The sequence below is a fragment of the Aspergillus neoniger genome (genome assembly GCF_003184625.1).
Source record: "Aspergillus neoniger CBS 115656 unplaced genomic scaffold BO87scaffold_14, whole genome shotgun sequence".
Lineage (NCBI taxonomy): Eukaryota > Fungi > Ascomycota > Eurotiomycetes > Eurotiales > Aspergillaceae > Aspergillus > Aspergillus neoniger.
The window spans coordinates 661,503-676,735 of NW_020291142.1; the positions used below are offsets into that span (position 1 = coordinate 661,503).

The 15,233-nt window shown below is 51.3% G+C and overlaps 3 protein-coding genes across 3 annotated transcripts; all 3 read right to left on the bottom strand.

Annotated features, from left to right (window-relative positions):
* Positions 1 to 730: 730 nt before the first annotated feature.
* On the bottom strand, positions 731 to 4,036 carry BO87DRAFT_307204 (cystathionine beta-lyase STR3; the record flags this gene model as incomplete). The annotated part of the gene is made up of 5 exons (XM_025619386.1): positions 731 to 1,514; positions 1,615 to 1,759; positions 2,206 to 2,247; positions 2,697 to 3,744; positions 3,842 to 4,036. 5 exons carry the CDS (start codon positions 4,034 to 4,036, stop codon positions 731 to 733), a joined length of 2,214 nt encoding a protein of 737 aa, XP_025480395.1.
* A 699-nt stretch (positions 4,037 to 4,735) lies between these two features.
* farA (CeGAL family transcription factor) lies at positions 4,736 to 8,784 on the bottom strand. The gene is made up of 10 exons (XM_025628569.1): positions 8,317 to 8,784; positions 8,096 to 8,138; positions 7,884 to 7,901; positions 7,623 to 7,744; positions 6,821 to 7,548; positions 6,681 to 6,753; positions 6,199 to 6,627; positions 5,964 to 6,146; positions 4,934 to 5,914; positions 4,736 to 4,853 (listed from the first exon to the last, which is right to left on the bottom strand). Exons 1-10 carry the CDS (start codon positions 8,445 to 8,447, stop codon positions 4,805 to 4,807), a joined length of 2,757 nt encoding a protein of 918 aa, XP_025480396.1. The 5' UTR covers positions 8,448 to 8,784; the 3' UTR covers positions 4,736 to 4,804.
* A 2,708-nt stretch (positions 8,785 to 11,492) lies between these two features.
* Positions 11,493 to 15,100, bottom strand: BO87DRAFT_333784 (mannose-ethanolamine phosphotransferase MCD4). The gene is made up of 5 exons (XM_025620428.1): positions 13,158 to 15,100; positions 12,918 to 13,105; positions 12,718 to 12,859; positions 12,555 to 12,663; positions 11,493 to 12,469 (listed from the first exon to the last, which is right to left on the bottom strand). Exons 1-5 carry the CDS (start codon positions 14,895 to 14,897, stop codon positions 11,658 to 11,660), a joined length of 2,991 nt encoding a protein of 996 aa, XP_025480397.1. The 5' UTR covers positions 14,898 to 15,100; the 3' UTR covers positions 11,493 to 11,657.
* Between the last annotated feature and the right edge of the window lie 133 nt (positions 15,101 to 15,233).

Here is a 15,233-nt window from a genome sequence, read left to right on the forward strand (position 1 = left end):
AGGCTTGGCTCCAAACAGATATAATACTAAGTAGAAGGAATACTACTTACTTGTACCTACGAATGAATCATATACTAGGATACATCTCATTTGTTTTGGGCTTCAATCCAATCCAATCCAATTCAATCCATCTATCTAAACCACTAAGTTCATCAATTGCCCAAAGTCAGATCTGATCGATCGATATAATACCAAGTGATAGAAGATCTAGATAGCCAAGCTATCAATCATATAACACAGACAAATTCAAGTACATCTCATCTCATCTCATAATCAATCATCCAAAGCCAGACATTAGCTAGTAAGTCAGATTCTCTAAATCTATAACCCGAACAGAACACACACACACACACACACACACACACACACACACACAAACGCACACATGGAACACCGATGATTCGAAAAGGAAAGAAAAAACATAGGTATCAACGAATAGGCGCCGGACCCGTGACTGACTCTATGAGTGGAGAGTAGAGTGTAGTGTATTATAGGAAAGCAGACAGATATAACAGTCAAGCAGAACAAAACAGAACAAAACAGAACAGAACAGAGCAGAGCAGAGCATATGCCTCTCTGCTTCGGTCTATAAGTATATGTCACGTGTTGCATATATGCACTGTAAGTAGCCCACCACCCATCAAAGATCCAAGGATCATAAACTGGATCTTGTAAAGGGGGGGATAGTATCATCATCAACGTCGTCGCAAACAAATATGAAAGTAAGCAGTTAATTCTTGCCCTCCAAAGACTCCATCAACGAAGCTCTCATCCGCACATTCACCACACCACCAACACCATACGCCGGAACGATCTTGCCCATGCGCGCAAAGCAACTGGGGATATAGTCGCGTCTGATGCGCGAGGCGCGCTCACGCCATCCCAACCCGCCCGGCGGTTGCCGGTTATATAGATCCAATCCGAGCAGGTGCATAGGCGTGCTCGCGAACTGCATCAGAGCCGGACAGGAGAATTGCGCGAGAGCGGATTTCATACCGGGTGTGGAGGCGATGGAGTCTGGGATGGAGGGAGCGACGAGGGCAGGGATGTTGAAGGAGGCGAAGATGGTGATGCTGTCGCGGAGACAGAAAAGACCGTAGGAGATGTTGGGGACTTTGGCGGCGCCGGAGGGGTGGCAGGAGGCTGGGGTGGACGTAGATGTAGCTCTGGAAGCGGGTTGTGACGCTCCAGATGTCGCTGCAGGAGGAGTGGGTTTTGCACCGAAGATGCGCGCGAATCTGGCGTCCTTATATACGCAAATACCCATGTTCATGGCGGTGGTGGTGAGGAATTTGGCGGTACCGGGGAAGACGGTCGAGAAGGGCTTATCGCGCACGGTGGAGGTGAAGGTGTCAATGGTGTTCGCGGTGAGGTAGGTGGATGTGTAGAGGGTGTAGATAAGGAGGAATGGGGTGCTGAGGAAGAAGCTCCCCGGTTGTGTGAACATGGAGCGGAAGCAGGATGTGATGGTCTGGCGGATGGGGACGCCCTTGGCTGCTTTTTCGATGATCGCGCTGGTTCAAAGAATTGACCCCCGTTAGCTTTTCTTTCCTTATCTCTGTTTTTCTTTTCATGGCATGAGGATGCATCGAGGGTAGTTTGTAGCTAACATACCGATCAATGACGGTGATGACAGGACATGTCAAGGCACCTGCGGTCGCCGCACTGGCGACATCGACTCCCAGTCGCGCACCTAAACGGTTGGTATTCCAATCCGACGAGATGGACTGCTCCGTGATGGCGGACATGGGGAGAGGCGCTTCGGAGGAGAGCGCGTTCCGAGGCATGGTATGTTTCACCGGTCGGGGATGCGATCAGAGGAGAAGTGAAAGAGACAAGCAAAAGGAAGAAAAGACAAAAAGAACGAGCAAGTCTAGGGCCGAGATAAGGATCGCCCGGGGTGAAGAGAAGGAGGTTACAACGACAGCTCGATTAACGTCATCCAGACCAGCGCAGGAGAAGACAATTGCCGGGGAGGGCGGATGAGTGAGATTGTCGGGGGGTTTGGGGATGGCGAACAGTTTCGCAGTCCAAAACGAGGGATTAAGGCACGAGAGCCCGACGGGATTACAGGTCCATTGCAAAAGAAAAAAAGAGCTCGGAGTTTGTTAGTCTCGCGCCCGACATACATAAGTAAGAGCGAGTGAGCGAGAGATCAGATCCATCGCGACAGCGACTCATTATTTAATCGGAATGCAGGCGGACGAGAAGTGTCCGGCCAATGATTGGTCCAGCTTTTGCAACGCCCTCGGGATTGCCTCCGATGCCGGCCGATCTTTCCGCCAAACTGCCGACGGATCCCTGGTTTTTGAGGCCATCACCATTCCCGGATAAACGGTTCCCTGCCATCCCCGGGATAAACGATCCACCGACAAGACAATATTACAATGTAGATGTTGCAGATAATATAGTTGTTTCATTCCCCAAAAAAGTTCTTACTACACTCATTATTTAATGCTCCTGAACGCCCAAATGATCGTCTCTTAAAATCGTGACCGTAGCACCCAATCAATGCCTCAATTACAGGAAGAACTTGCACAATCCATCAGTCGCGCGCGTGTTATGCATACGTAGCTTAGTTGGACGAGTTCGCCTGGAAGTCGTCCAGCGTGACACTGACAGCACCAGCTTGCACCAGCTGCATCCAATATTAGCTCAAAGTGATCAATCACCCCATTTGAGAGAAAATGGCAAACTTACCGCCCGTCGCAAGTCATCAATAAGATCATCCGCATCTTCAATACCCACGCACAGCCGGATCAGATCCTCGGGCATGGCGCGCTCCCGTCTCGTCTTCTCATCGATACTGGCGTGGCTCATGCGGCATGGCATACTGATCAAACTGTTGACACAGCCAAAGCTGACACTGATGGCCCACAGCTTGGCGCTCTCAACAATACGCTCACTGACACCCACGTCACCAGTCTCGAACGAGAGCACGGCACCCGATCCCCGAGCCATCGAGTGGTGCAGCTCATACTGCGGGTGCGACCGCAGACCAGGGTACCGCACCTTAAAGCCATGGGTTTCCAGGAAATCGGCAATGCGCTGGGCGTTGCTCTGCTGCTGATCCATTCGAACCTTGAGTGTCTTCACTCCACGCAGCAGCAGCCACGAGTCGAAAGGCGACAGACCGCAGCCGGACGCGTTGATTGTGAAGTAAAGGCGTTCGCCGAGAGACAGGTCGTTGACGGCGAGCACACCCGCCATAAGGTCGTGGTGACCGGAAAGGTACTTGGTACCACTCTCGTACACGATATCGGCACCGAGTTCGAGAGGGTTCAGCAGAAGAGGCGACATCATGGTGTTGTCGACCGAAACGACGCAGTTAGGGTTCGCTTCGTGGGCGGCGGCAGCAATCTGAGGAATATCCACGATCTTGATGAGTGGGTTGGTCGGCGTCTCCAGCAGGACCATCGCCGTCTTCGAGGTCAGAACCTCGCGCACTTTTTCCGGCACCGTAGTATCAACATGGTGGACGATGATGCCACCGTTCGTGGACAGGTACTTCAGAAGACGGTTGGTGCCACCGTAGAGGTCATCACCGGTCACAACTTCGTCGCCAGGACGAAGCAGGCGGGTAATCACATCCAATGCAGCCATACCAGAGGAGACGACGAGAGCCCGCTGGGCGGACATGATCTTGGCGAGGTGACGCTCCAGATGTGTCCGGGTCGGGTTTCCGGAGCGAGTGTAGTCATATTCGCCGCCTCCACCACCGGATGTCTGTTTGAATGTAGCGCTCTACAAAAGCATGAATTAGCCCTGTCTTCCCGTTCAAGTCATGTCTTTGTATGGTTGACGCCCGGGCATTGAGGCATCACGGGGAATTAATCGGTACCTGGTAGATGGGAACGCTGCTAGCATTGTACTGGTCATTTCCCTCCGTATATACCAGCTCCGTAGCAATGTTATAGCGACGGCCACCATGGGGGCTCGAAGGGGCGGGGGAGGGAGGAAGGTCGTGACCCTCGAGGTCAACCCGAGGGAAAGCCTTCTTCACCGCGGCATCACTACTTGATCCTGCGGCCGACATCGCTGCGGGGACGGAACAGCGGGGATATGAGCAAGGGCGAGAGAGAAAGGGGTCGGAAAGAAGGGAGAGTCACCACCGGATATGACAGCAGGTGGGATTGGACAAAAGAGAGATGACAATGGCAGAAAGCAGATTGGAATTGCCAAAGAATGATGGGATAACAGGAGATTCTGGTATGGAAAAGGCGAAATTATTATCTTCCCCAGAAGAGTCATCCCCCAGGAGTAGTCAGCATCGACGGTTGCCCGAGTCGGTAAAGCTGGCCCCAGATCCCGCGTCTTGTCATTGGCTGAACCGCCCGCCCTGCGATGTCGTCATCCGCTAGGCCCAGTCGGGAACAGTCTCATTGCTTACTCATATGCGGCCTGAGGCAGACATCGAGTCAACATCTAATCACCTGTTAGTTAGTTACTCATAGAGTAGTTTACATTCCAACTGAATCAATGAAAAGTTTGCTTGCAGTTCTCATTGCATCATTTCGGCTCTACCACTAAAAGTCATTATACACATGAATGTAAGGCACATCCTCCAGTTGCACCTGATCCCACCGCCCACCGTCAAGAATGACACTCATCCACATCTCCAACAACCGGGGAGATCTGGACATAAGCCTCGCTGTACTGAAATATAAAACACAATATACCCTTCGGAATTCCGAAGGATTAGCTGGACAGCATATTGACGATTAGTCCACTATGACCGTATATATCCATCAGACAACCACCCATGCCATATCAAATATAGAAAGCGCTATAGACACAACGCCGCTTAGGTCGCCAGATCGCCGAAACTACCGTTAATGCCGAAGAATTGGAACCTGCGAGAACCACGAGTCAGTATACTAGCATAGTCACATCTTTGTTGAGGCCCTGCTCTGAGCCGCCATGACCAACTTACCAGTCCTCCACATTGAGTGTGGTGGGAGCTGTCGGGCCGCTCCTTGAGCTACTGCTCCAATTGTCATCCTGACTCGCGGCGTCCATAGGCGCTCCGCCCAGCGTCGCGTCCATATTCTGCATTGGCCAAGCCTGCTGGCTTTCTATCCCAAACACCTGCTGTGAATGCTGGCCTGGCAGGCCCATTCCAGGGGTTAGAGTCGACATGACTCCCGGACTGCCCTGAGCGGCGGATATACTACCACGTCCTGGTATTTGCTGCGGCATCATCGTCCGTTGGTCCATGCTTTGAGCTTGTAGCTGAGACTGCATCTGCAGTTGCGGGTCGACCGTGTTCGGTTGGGGCGACGTCAATTCTGGGAAGAACGTCGTGCCGTCAGGGAACAACTGATCCGGTTGGAAGTTCTCCCACAGTGATGGGGAAAGATTGGGTGATGTACGCGTAACAAGGAATAGATCCGGAGGCGTGGCAGGCAAGGAGTATTGATTGAAAGGAGTTGTCGGGCGCGTATTGCCGCGCGAGGTACCCGGCTGCCCGGGAGCTGGAGGGGAGCCTTGTGGCAGGTTCAGACCCGGAGGCTGCATCTCTCTCGAGGGCGTGACTGCAGGCGTTTGGGGACGAGATCGCTCGTAAGATACCGGTGGCGTGGGGCCTCCTCCATTCGGTAGACCAAATTCCATCTCGTCGAACTTGCGCTTGGGGGGTTCGGGTTTCTTCGCAGGCGGCTGCTGGGCTGCCTCAGGCCGTACCCGCTGATGTCTTTTGCCTGCGGCTTTCTGGAGGCGTTCTTCTAGGACCTTGTTTCCGAGGATGGATTCAAATAGCGTGTGCACCATCTTGGCTACGAGCCAGACCTTCGACACATCCTTGAGGGCTTGCATGCAGATGTTAATCCGTTCCTGGCAGGTGGCCACAATTGAGGGAACGGAAGATCGCATTTGATAAACATGCATAATCAAGGCCGAGAACAAGCTGTAGACACTTTGCAGGAGTTAGTAGACGTCACCATATGGTAGGTGCAAGAACTTACATAAAGGCAGGCGCATATCTGATCTCGCTGTGATTCTGGAGGTTCTCAACAATTGAAGTGATCATTCCAGCAGCCTGGAACGCAATGGTTCGCGAAGGGTAGGCCATCTCTTCTACGCGGTAATTGCTTGAGACGGAAGATGCAGGCGGCATATGGGCTCGATGCAGGAGACAAAGTGTTGTGCTTAACATGGTTAGTTTCGAGACCGAACAAATTCCCTTATTGCATGACTCACTAGTAGTTGGCATGGAGAAGAGCAGCCCAGAAGTGATGCCGTTGACGTTGCCAGCACACCTCCTTCGGGCAGTTTTGGAGCCAATCTGCCAATGCCATGTCGGAGTGGGTGAGATCCATAGCGTTCATCCGTCTTGATTTCGAGGCCACGGAATACTGCTGGGAGAGGACCAATCCCATGATTTCGCAGAGCTTAACATATTGAAGGAAGAATTGTACGTGTACCGGGTCTGGCGGATACTCCGCCGCGATGTCGATCTCATCTTCAATGAAGTCGTCTTCCGTCAACATCCCGACATCCGAATCATCAGTATTGATACCGATAGGCCGGCCGAGCGCGACAGCCACTGATCGGTCCCTTGTGAACAGGGTCCACCAGATCCGTTTCCACAGCCTCTTATCCGGCTTGGTAAGTTGAGACGATTCCACACTGTAGTACCATTAATGAATGTGCATTAAAGGACAAGTCAGCCTTGTGCATACCTTCGATGCATACCCGAACCCTGAGCCACGACCATGGCCACCCTGGTCCAGTAGAAGACATTCTTCGTAACATCTAGAGCGGGTTAGCACATATACACATGGAGTTCAAAGATACGATTAGCATAAGCCACTATCCATACCTTCAGGTCCTTCCCAGTACCAGCCTAGAAGAACCAGCGCTTGAACAATAGTGACGCGGTCGTCCTCGTAATTAGCATCGTATAGTGCCTTTGCCCTCTTATAGAACGTCATGGCAGCTGGCGTAGTAGAGCCGTTGGCGTCCATCAATTGCGGATTGGTGCAGACCCTCGAACCTGCCAGGAGTATGGCTTGGAGAAGAAGTAAAGATGGTGGGTTCTTTGGATCACGATACTGTCGCATGAAGCGGCTGCGATTGACGATGGGCACAACGGGGGCCACCCATTTAAAGTAGGCCTCAACCAGCTCATCACACAGTGGCTTTGGAGGCAGCAGGAAGGCGCCACGTTGGTGCAGAATATCCATTTCCAAGCTATCCAGATCTGTCAACCGAGCAGGCGTGCCGCCCATGTTCGGGGGTAGAGGGTAGTGTACGACATCGGTGGTCCCATGGCGGTCCTGGACGAGGAGCGACAGGTTTGACGACTCTCCAAGATATGCCACCCTCCCCGCTTCCTTTATCGGGGCGCGCGCAAACTTAGGCTTCATAAATTGAGCATACATCGAATTGTGGGAAGCCTGTTGAGCGGCCTGCGATTCGGTGAGGCTAGTGACCGGCATACCGTCGACAGCCATCCGATTCCTCTGATAGCCAAAGGCATCCTTCCCGCTTTCGACTGGTAGTGGCTCGGGTTTGCTCGGCGGCGATTTCGGTTCGGCTTCCTCACCTCTAGTAAACAAGAAACGAAGCATCATGGTCAATATAGTTCGACACCGATGATGGGATGGAAGACCGAGACATACCCGCTTGTTTCCTTTGACTTGGTTTGATTCTTCTTGCGTTTCGGCGTGGGGATCTTGCACTCGATCGAAAAGGCCACGCAGTTGGTGCATGGCACCCCTAGACTGGCAGCATCGCAGCGAACCTACCCATGGAGTGGCGTGATTAGCGAGCTTGTTCAGCCGTCCACGATCACAAGGCGCAGGCCAGGCACGGGCAGGACTGGGGCCATCCATCCGAGTGGGGACAGGTGGTTACACGGAGAAAAAGGGGTATAGACTCACTTTTCGAGCATGGCATGTCTTCACAAGCGCAAGAGAATAACATGTTAGCCAAACAAAAGTCCTATAGATCGAGACGTGGTTGCATTGTCTTTGTCCTTGCGCGCGGCGCATTACCTGCGACCGGCGAGTAAGGAGCAAAAGCAAGCTGGGATTTGAGCCGAGGTGCCGAGGCTCAACAGCACAAACGCGACCTCGCAGGAAGCAAGACGTACCTCACAAGCACGCGACGCACGTTGTCTATTGGGAGAAAAGCGATTAGACAAAAAAGATTAGCTTCTATAAGATCTCGACCAAATTTGAATCTATATTTCACGTCCTGTAGTCCCCCCGCTCGAGTTCTGGGAGTTCTGCGCCAGGCAGTCTGGCTTCATCACTCACAGCCCCGCGAGCGCAAACGGGCAAAAAAGCAATCACCACAACGGTCAACACTCACCTTCTGAAACTCATATGTCCGTTTGCTCCCGTGCGCACAGTAATACCTGAAGTGCCCGTTGAGCCCGCTGTACTTGGTGCTGGGCTGGTTTTGGAAGCTGATGGATCTGTGTGGTTTTCGGTCGTGCTCATGGCCACCAGGTATCCATCCAGAGGCTTTGCGACAAAGAAATGGTCTGGAGCGACGAGGAACGACTTGAGGTTTTGGGAATTAAGTTTTTGTGGTCGAGACTCGAAAAAGAGCAAAGTGAAAGAATAAAGAAAAAAAAGGGAACAATACGTCAAAAGGAAAAGAAAGGGAAAAACGAGAAAGGGGAAAAGAGAATCGAAGGAGGACCAAGGTTCAAGTATGGATAATATGGAGCAGTAGGCCGTGAGGTGACCGATATTTTGCTTTTTGCTGGGTGTTTGGGGATTCTCTGATGAACCGTTTACTGGCCAGGCAGATGAACTTGAAGGAACGGAACGGAACAGGTAAAGCACCAAGCTTAGAAAGACGGGGAGCAGGAGGAGGGGAGGGAGGATTTGGCGCCACCCGACCGATGGATGCGATCGATGGAGCCTAGTGGAAGGCTGAGGTCACAGGGGAGAAAGACAGTGAGAGAGAGAGAGAGAGAGAGAGAGAGAGAGGCAATGTGGAGGGGCAGAGGGGAGAAAAATTCCCGGGAATACTGGGCTCAAAAGAGAAGGTGATGGATGACTCCAGGAACCAGTGCCTGATGGAGAGAGATACTAGATCACTAAGTTGTGTTGCGACAAGACAAGTAGTAGTACTAGTAGACTAGTAAACGAACTGAAACTAACTCAATGGCAACGGGCGGGAGTATCCCACCTCCCCAGAAAGCAAGTAGCAGCAATAGCAGCAGCAGCAAGCAGCAAGCAACGGTTCAAGCGTCTTTTTCCTACTGGCCCTGCAGGGTGGCGTCAGAAAGTCTTAGACCTGAAAGTATGGTTTTGCTGGGGCCCACGCACAACCAGTCACGGTGTTGGTCAAGAGTTCAGTTGTTTGGGACGTACCTCGACCGACCTAACTAAGTAAAGGGGAGGAGGAGGAGGAGGAGGGGGGAAAGAATAATGAATAATGAACGAGTTAGTCGGACTGTGGAGAAAGCTGCTTAGTATTGCTTCGTTCCCTGTCGCCGGACCAGAAATTACGGTCGGGCTAAGGCTCTTAGGGGGGGATCCAGCCAGGGTCCATCCGGATGGTCAGTCGACTTTTAGTCAGTCTAGCTGCTATTTTCAGTCTTGTTAGACCCGGTTCAGGTACAACCCCAAGTATCTACCTTTGGGAGGGGACATAGTATGTTCCCCCCCTGATGGGTAGATAGATGGTAACTCGCTAGAATGAGGTGTGGATATATGAAGTTGAATGATTGAAATCTAGACAGTAGCTTAACTCCGACACTATCATGAGACCATGACAGATGATACTCGATACTTTTACAGGGGAAATCCTGCCACCATGATCTGGCGATTTAAATCCGGAAGGGCTAAGTACTTACGACTGGATGGGGATCCCCCAGTGCATCATGATACTACTACTAGTACTACTAAGTACGCAAAACTCAAATCACTAGTAGGCTCTTTGAGATGGAAAATTTCAGGCTCTGCGATGAGCTAGTAGCTGCGAGCTATGACAGACCCCCTTCTGCAGCACATGCATATTGATACATATATTCACCCCATTGATTTCTTTAAGTTAGTTAACTCCGCACGAGACCACTGTAAAGTAGAACAACAACACACAAGTTGGGGAAGGAATGGGATGGATATGTCGGCACAACTTCCCACTCCTGCATTCGCCCGTGGATTTTAAGCTTCTTTTCTTACGTTTCTTTTTCCAACTCCACTTAAGGTGGAGTAGTCTGGGCCGTTTTCTTTCTGCTTCTTCAGTACAATGTCGCTTATGCCCGCTTATGCAGCAGGTCCGGAAAACAAAGAAAGTCAGAACAAGAACAGTCATAATAAATCATGGATAGAATCATTAGTCAAGTGCCAGAAACAACCATCGAGTAACTAACTAACTAACTAACTAACTAGCAAAAGATGTAAAAAGAACCAAATGTGTCTGATGATTCTAGCCCACCTGTACATCAATGACTATCTTCTTCCCCTGAAATCATTTACCTACCAGTTTTTGGGTCCGACTCTCAATCTGGCCGCAAATCTTGGCTAATTCCCGTCGTGCTAAATATGGCGACCGATCCCCCATCCACGATGATTAGACAATTACTAGTACTACTTATCACCAGATTCACACACCAACAACAACAACCCTGTCAAATCCCAAACGAAACGAGCCATACTCGCTAAGCGACGAGCTCTAACAATCACAATGAGGGATTAATCAAACCCTGGCACCCTCATCACCGACCCAACAGATCCAATTCCTTGGCTTCCTTCAAGAAACACTCACACAGCACAGGAACAAGTAAGTACCCTAGATTGCGTGTATATCTTCAGCTTAATGCAGGAGCAAAACCCCAGATCAAACCAATGGGAACCCCAACACCCCATCCTTCGCAATCTATACCCTTTTGGGCACAAAGTAACAACAAGAAAAGATATCTCGGGGTCTAATCAATATGTGTCAAAAGGTAAATTAGTTAACCTCCCCGCTCGCATATCCCGACGTCACCGGAGGCTACGGCACTAGTAGTAGTGTAGTACTACTTACTCCCGATCCTGCGTGTGCCTGACTTCTCTCTTTTTTTTTTTTTTTCCTCGTCTGCCTTGCGGGAATGGCGCGGGCTTTCCCCGCAACCCAGCCATCAGCATGCAGGGGGGAAATGGATAACTCGGCGGTGTGTGTGGATGTCCACGGAGCGATCTTAGCTTTGGCCCCCTCCCCAGAGCGGATCTGGACAGTAAGCCTGGCGACTCGGGGAGAGAGAGAGAGGGAGGGAAAAAGCTTAGTGGCGTCATCTGTTAGGTCTGTTAGTGGTAGTTAGTCTAGCTTGTGAAACCTCGGCTAATGCTTTATCCTATCTATCCATCTACGTATCGATCGATCTATTTATGTCCGAATCAGGATATCCCCGGCGCGTGTTCGCCGCAATGGGGAATACGCTAACAGTGCAGGAAGAAGCAATTATTCAGCTAGACATTAATGCGGAGAGGGATATTTCGGCCGGAGCGGATTTCATTTGGAGGACGTTGCAGGAACGACACACGAAGCTGGTATCCAACAATTATGGTAAGGTTCGCGCTATCGGGCGCGTTCGCCTCGTCGGCTGTAGTGTGTATATTGAATCCAAATGCACGTATCTGACTATACTATCACACATGTACAAAATCATTACAACTCCGAGGTGGAGCTTAAGTTGCGCTGCGTCTTCACTTCTATTGGGTCTTGCGATGCTTTTTCTTGTCGGCCATCGCAGTGCCATTCGTCTCTGTGGATCCGTTGACTGCGTCAATGGCGGTGCTTCGGGGACCAATGTCCACTCCACTGATCATCACCTCGCTGAGAAACTCCAGCACAGCTACAAATGTGCACAGAAAGCTGGCAATGCAGAAGTGGCTGATGGTCGTGCCAATGTCCAACCAGGAGCCCTCGTCGCGCACCATATAGAAGAAGTTCAGCGTCATGATATCCGAGATCGACATCACCACCATGAACAGAGCGCTGGGCGCGACCTCCAGTCGGCGGTTCAGAATGCCCAGGTTAGCACTGATGATGGCGAAAGGGATGAGAATCTTCAGAATCAGCAGGGCGCCCTGGCTGAATGGGCTGAAGACCGGAATGAGCCGGACAACACTCTCCAAGGAGAATGAGGAGATCGAGGCGATATTGCCCGTACTGAAGAAGGCTGATTGAAGCAGGAAAAAGAAGAAGAGCGCCACCCGTGCATCTGACACGCTGAGGGTTCGGTAGCGGTAAGCATGGCCTTCAACAACTGCTGTTGCGTCGCTGCCTGGCTTCTTTGAATCCACAGTGCCGTTGCTTGCCGCTGCGGTGTAGACATGAATAGCGTGCTCTAACCGTACCCAGGTTGCAAGAGTCAGGCAAAAGACGAAGTAAAAGAGCCCCTCGTACGAAATGGTAAGGATGATGAAGGATGGAGAGAAGGTGAGGAAAAGGACCATCAAGCGATGCAGGTAATGCCTATTGGGATACAGGCGGTAGAGGAAGGGAAGTAGCAGTGAGGTAACTGATTGAGTATGTTAGCCTGCGAAACAACTTAGAGAATAGGAAGTAGCTGTGCTGTGCAGTCTCCCTTGATATTGACAACTCACCCAGAACGAACCAACCGACGACTTGGTTACCAAATGGAAGACCTTCTTTAGCTTGAAGAGACATTGCACTAGATCTCGTAACTATCAATGCAAGCATGACCATGCCCAGCTATTCAGAATTAGCCAACAGTAACCGTAGAGTAGTAAAGGGAGCTGTACATACCTGCATGCCCATGATTGTGCGCGAACCACAGCTGGGAAGAGTGATGGATGACTGCGTTGGGTGTGCTTTCTTCCCCAAGATGCGGTTCTCAAAAAGTAGGTATAACAGGCCGGTGAAGAACATTAACAGGCCACCCCAGGTTCTGCAACTGTAATCAGCCAAGGTCGACAAGTTGGCAAAGACGCTCAGGATATACATACATTGTGCCTATCTCTTCGACCTTGTTTGCCGGTAGCAAAGTGAAAGTGCTCATTAGAAGACAACCCACAAACCATGAAAGGGACAGCAGTGCATGCTTCTTCACGAATCCTGCTCCGTAGCAAAGGGGCCAAAAAGCGCCTAGGACAAAGCACACAGTAAAGATTTCGCGATGGAAGTAGGATTGCACCTGTAGACACTTATTAGCTGACACTCCAAGCTGCATGGGTAAGGCGACTCACCAAAGCCTCCAGTACACCCACGAAAGCCAACAACTGAAATACAAACGCGACATAGCCACTTGCGGAGTGAACATGACCCATAAGGATGTCGCGGCCAGCAAGGAGAGCCTTTCGTCGGGCGAATACCTCTTCCCAGAAGAACACCGGGAAGAAACCGTAGAGATAATACCTCCAAGAGGAGTGCTGAACGAAAAAGACAGAGAAGAGCGCAACAAGGATTGACGAGAAGAACGAAGTGCTGAACGCCGTTCGGTCAGAGTCCGAGGTCCCATGAAGGACATGCAAGTCGATAACCGTAGTCAGAGCATAGGCTATCCAGCCCAGGTATCCCAGCGTGACGATGGTTCTGAGGAATAGCCAGTCGTATGTCTGTAAGTAGCGCAAGCCCTCCAAGGCATTTGCCAGTAAAGCGGACGACATTGCAATGGACTCGTCATAGGAGCCGCTTGTTATCTTGGACTTTATTTCCTCGAGGTGTTCATCGACAGAGGTTCGGCCGTGGTCAGCTAGTGGCTCAAAGGGCCTGTACCGAAGCAGGGCTGCCTTTTTCTGTTCCTCCTTCACACGGTACATCTCCAAGACCTCCTGAGTGTTGGCTAACGCGGCCAGTGCCTTGTCCTTCGGACTAGCGTCCAGATATTGCAGCGGTAGCTGACCAACAGAATTGGTAGGAAAGTCGAGCCCAGTCAGGTATGCCATAAGGGCCGCCACATCAGCCTGTGCGACATCATTTCGCTGAATGCCGTCAAAGCCCCAATCGGACGACACGCCATCCTCGTGCCCAGTAAGTGTCCCTTCCTGAGTGTATCGAGGTCCGGCTACACCAGAACCCCATACAACAAGTGGCGTCCTAGTATTGTCCGGATGACCGTCTCCATGACTGCCCCAGTCGCTCATTCCATGGTCAGCTGTGAAAACGAAGGCGGTTTCATCATCCCCGTAAAATTCCTCCACCAATTTGGTTATTTCCTGCACACCTCTGTCCACCAACTTGATATTACGAAGATATTCCTTCGAGTATGGGCGACTGAAATGACCGGTAGTATCAAGTCCAAGAAGATGGAGAAAGAAGACCACCTTGTCCTCGCGCAGTTTCGCATCCAGCTCAGGATCGGTTTTGGCGGAAGCGAACAGATCTTTCACTTTCTCAAACACCCAGGTGTCAAGCCGTGTAGCGTCAGACGAGAAGTCTTCCTCCTCCTCGCCGTATGTATCCGCATCCACCCTCCCGGGGACTGCGCCTTCCTGGAACATCAGAAGAATATCCGGACTGCCCCAGCTCCACGTATGCCGACTGCGATTGAAGACACTGTCGAAATTCACCGGGTTCAGCTTCCATCCCGTAGTAACCGCCGACACATCCTCATATAACCCCGCGATAAGCGCAACGTGGCCGGGTCGCGACTCCGTAGGAACTCGAGTATGGGAGATTCCGAAAGTGCCATGGGAAAGCACACGCGAGCGAATAAAGGGGGCCAAGTAAACAGGATCCGCATCTTCTCCGGTGGTATCATCGGGATCGGGCAATGCTTGGAAGCCCTTATCAGCGCGCAGGCCATCGGCGACAAATAGGACGAGACGTTTTGCGGGGGCAGCAGCATCAGGTTCTCGTTCCACGCGGAACGAGCTCATGCCACTAACGATCGGACTGACGAAATAGATGTCGAAGATGGAATAGGCGTAAATTAGGTGGAATACCACCGCGAGGGTGAGGAACCCTACGCGGCCAAGTCGCGCCATGATTTCCGATATAGGAGACCCGGGCAGGGACAAGACAAATTAAGGGAGGGAAATGGAGACCGCAAAACGAATGCAAACCATTAGAAAGAGGAATAGATACAAAGAAGAAGAATGAAGCAACAGGAATTTAGATACGGCGAATGAGGCCGATGCAATTGCTTCCTCGCATCGAGCTCAAGAGAGAACGAGCAGATAAAGTGCAAAAGAACAAATGGGATGATGGCAGCTCAGCTCAGCACTTTTCCGCGTGCCTGAATTAGGGAACTTGGGGAAGGGACCCGCCACCAATCGGGGTCCTCCAATTGGACACGGATAGATTTACGGCGGGCCACAGGG

Coding starts and splice junctions, on each gene's coding strand:
- farA (XM_025628569.1), bottom strand. CDS start 8,447: ATGAGCACGACCGAAAACCACACAGATCCATCAGCTTCCAAAACCAGC. Junction 5,915..5,963: donor AGATATGCGCCTGCCTTTAT/GTAAGTTCTTGC, acceptor ACTCCTGCAAAG/TGTCTACAGCTTGTTCTCGG. Junction 4,854..4,933: donor ACACTCAATGTGGAGGACTG/GTAAGTTGGTCA, acceptor TGGTTCTCGCAG/GTTCCAATTCTTCGGCATTA.
- BO87DRAFT_333784 (XM_025620428.1), bottom strand. CDS start 14,897: ATGGCGCGACTTGGCCGCGTAGGGTTCCTCACCCTCGCGGTGGTATTC. Junction 12,664..12,717: donor GCACAATCATGGGCATGCAG/GTATGTACAGCT, acceptor AATTCTGAATAG/CTGGGCATGGTCATGCTTGC. Junction 12,470..12,554: donor CGTCGGTTGGTTCGTTCTGG/GTGAGTTGTCAA, acceptor ATACTCAATCAG/TTACCTCACTGCTACTTCCC.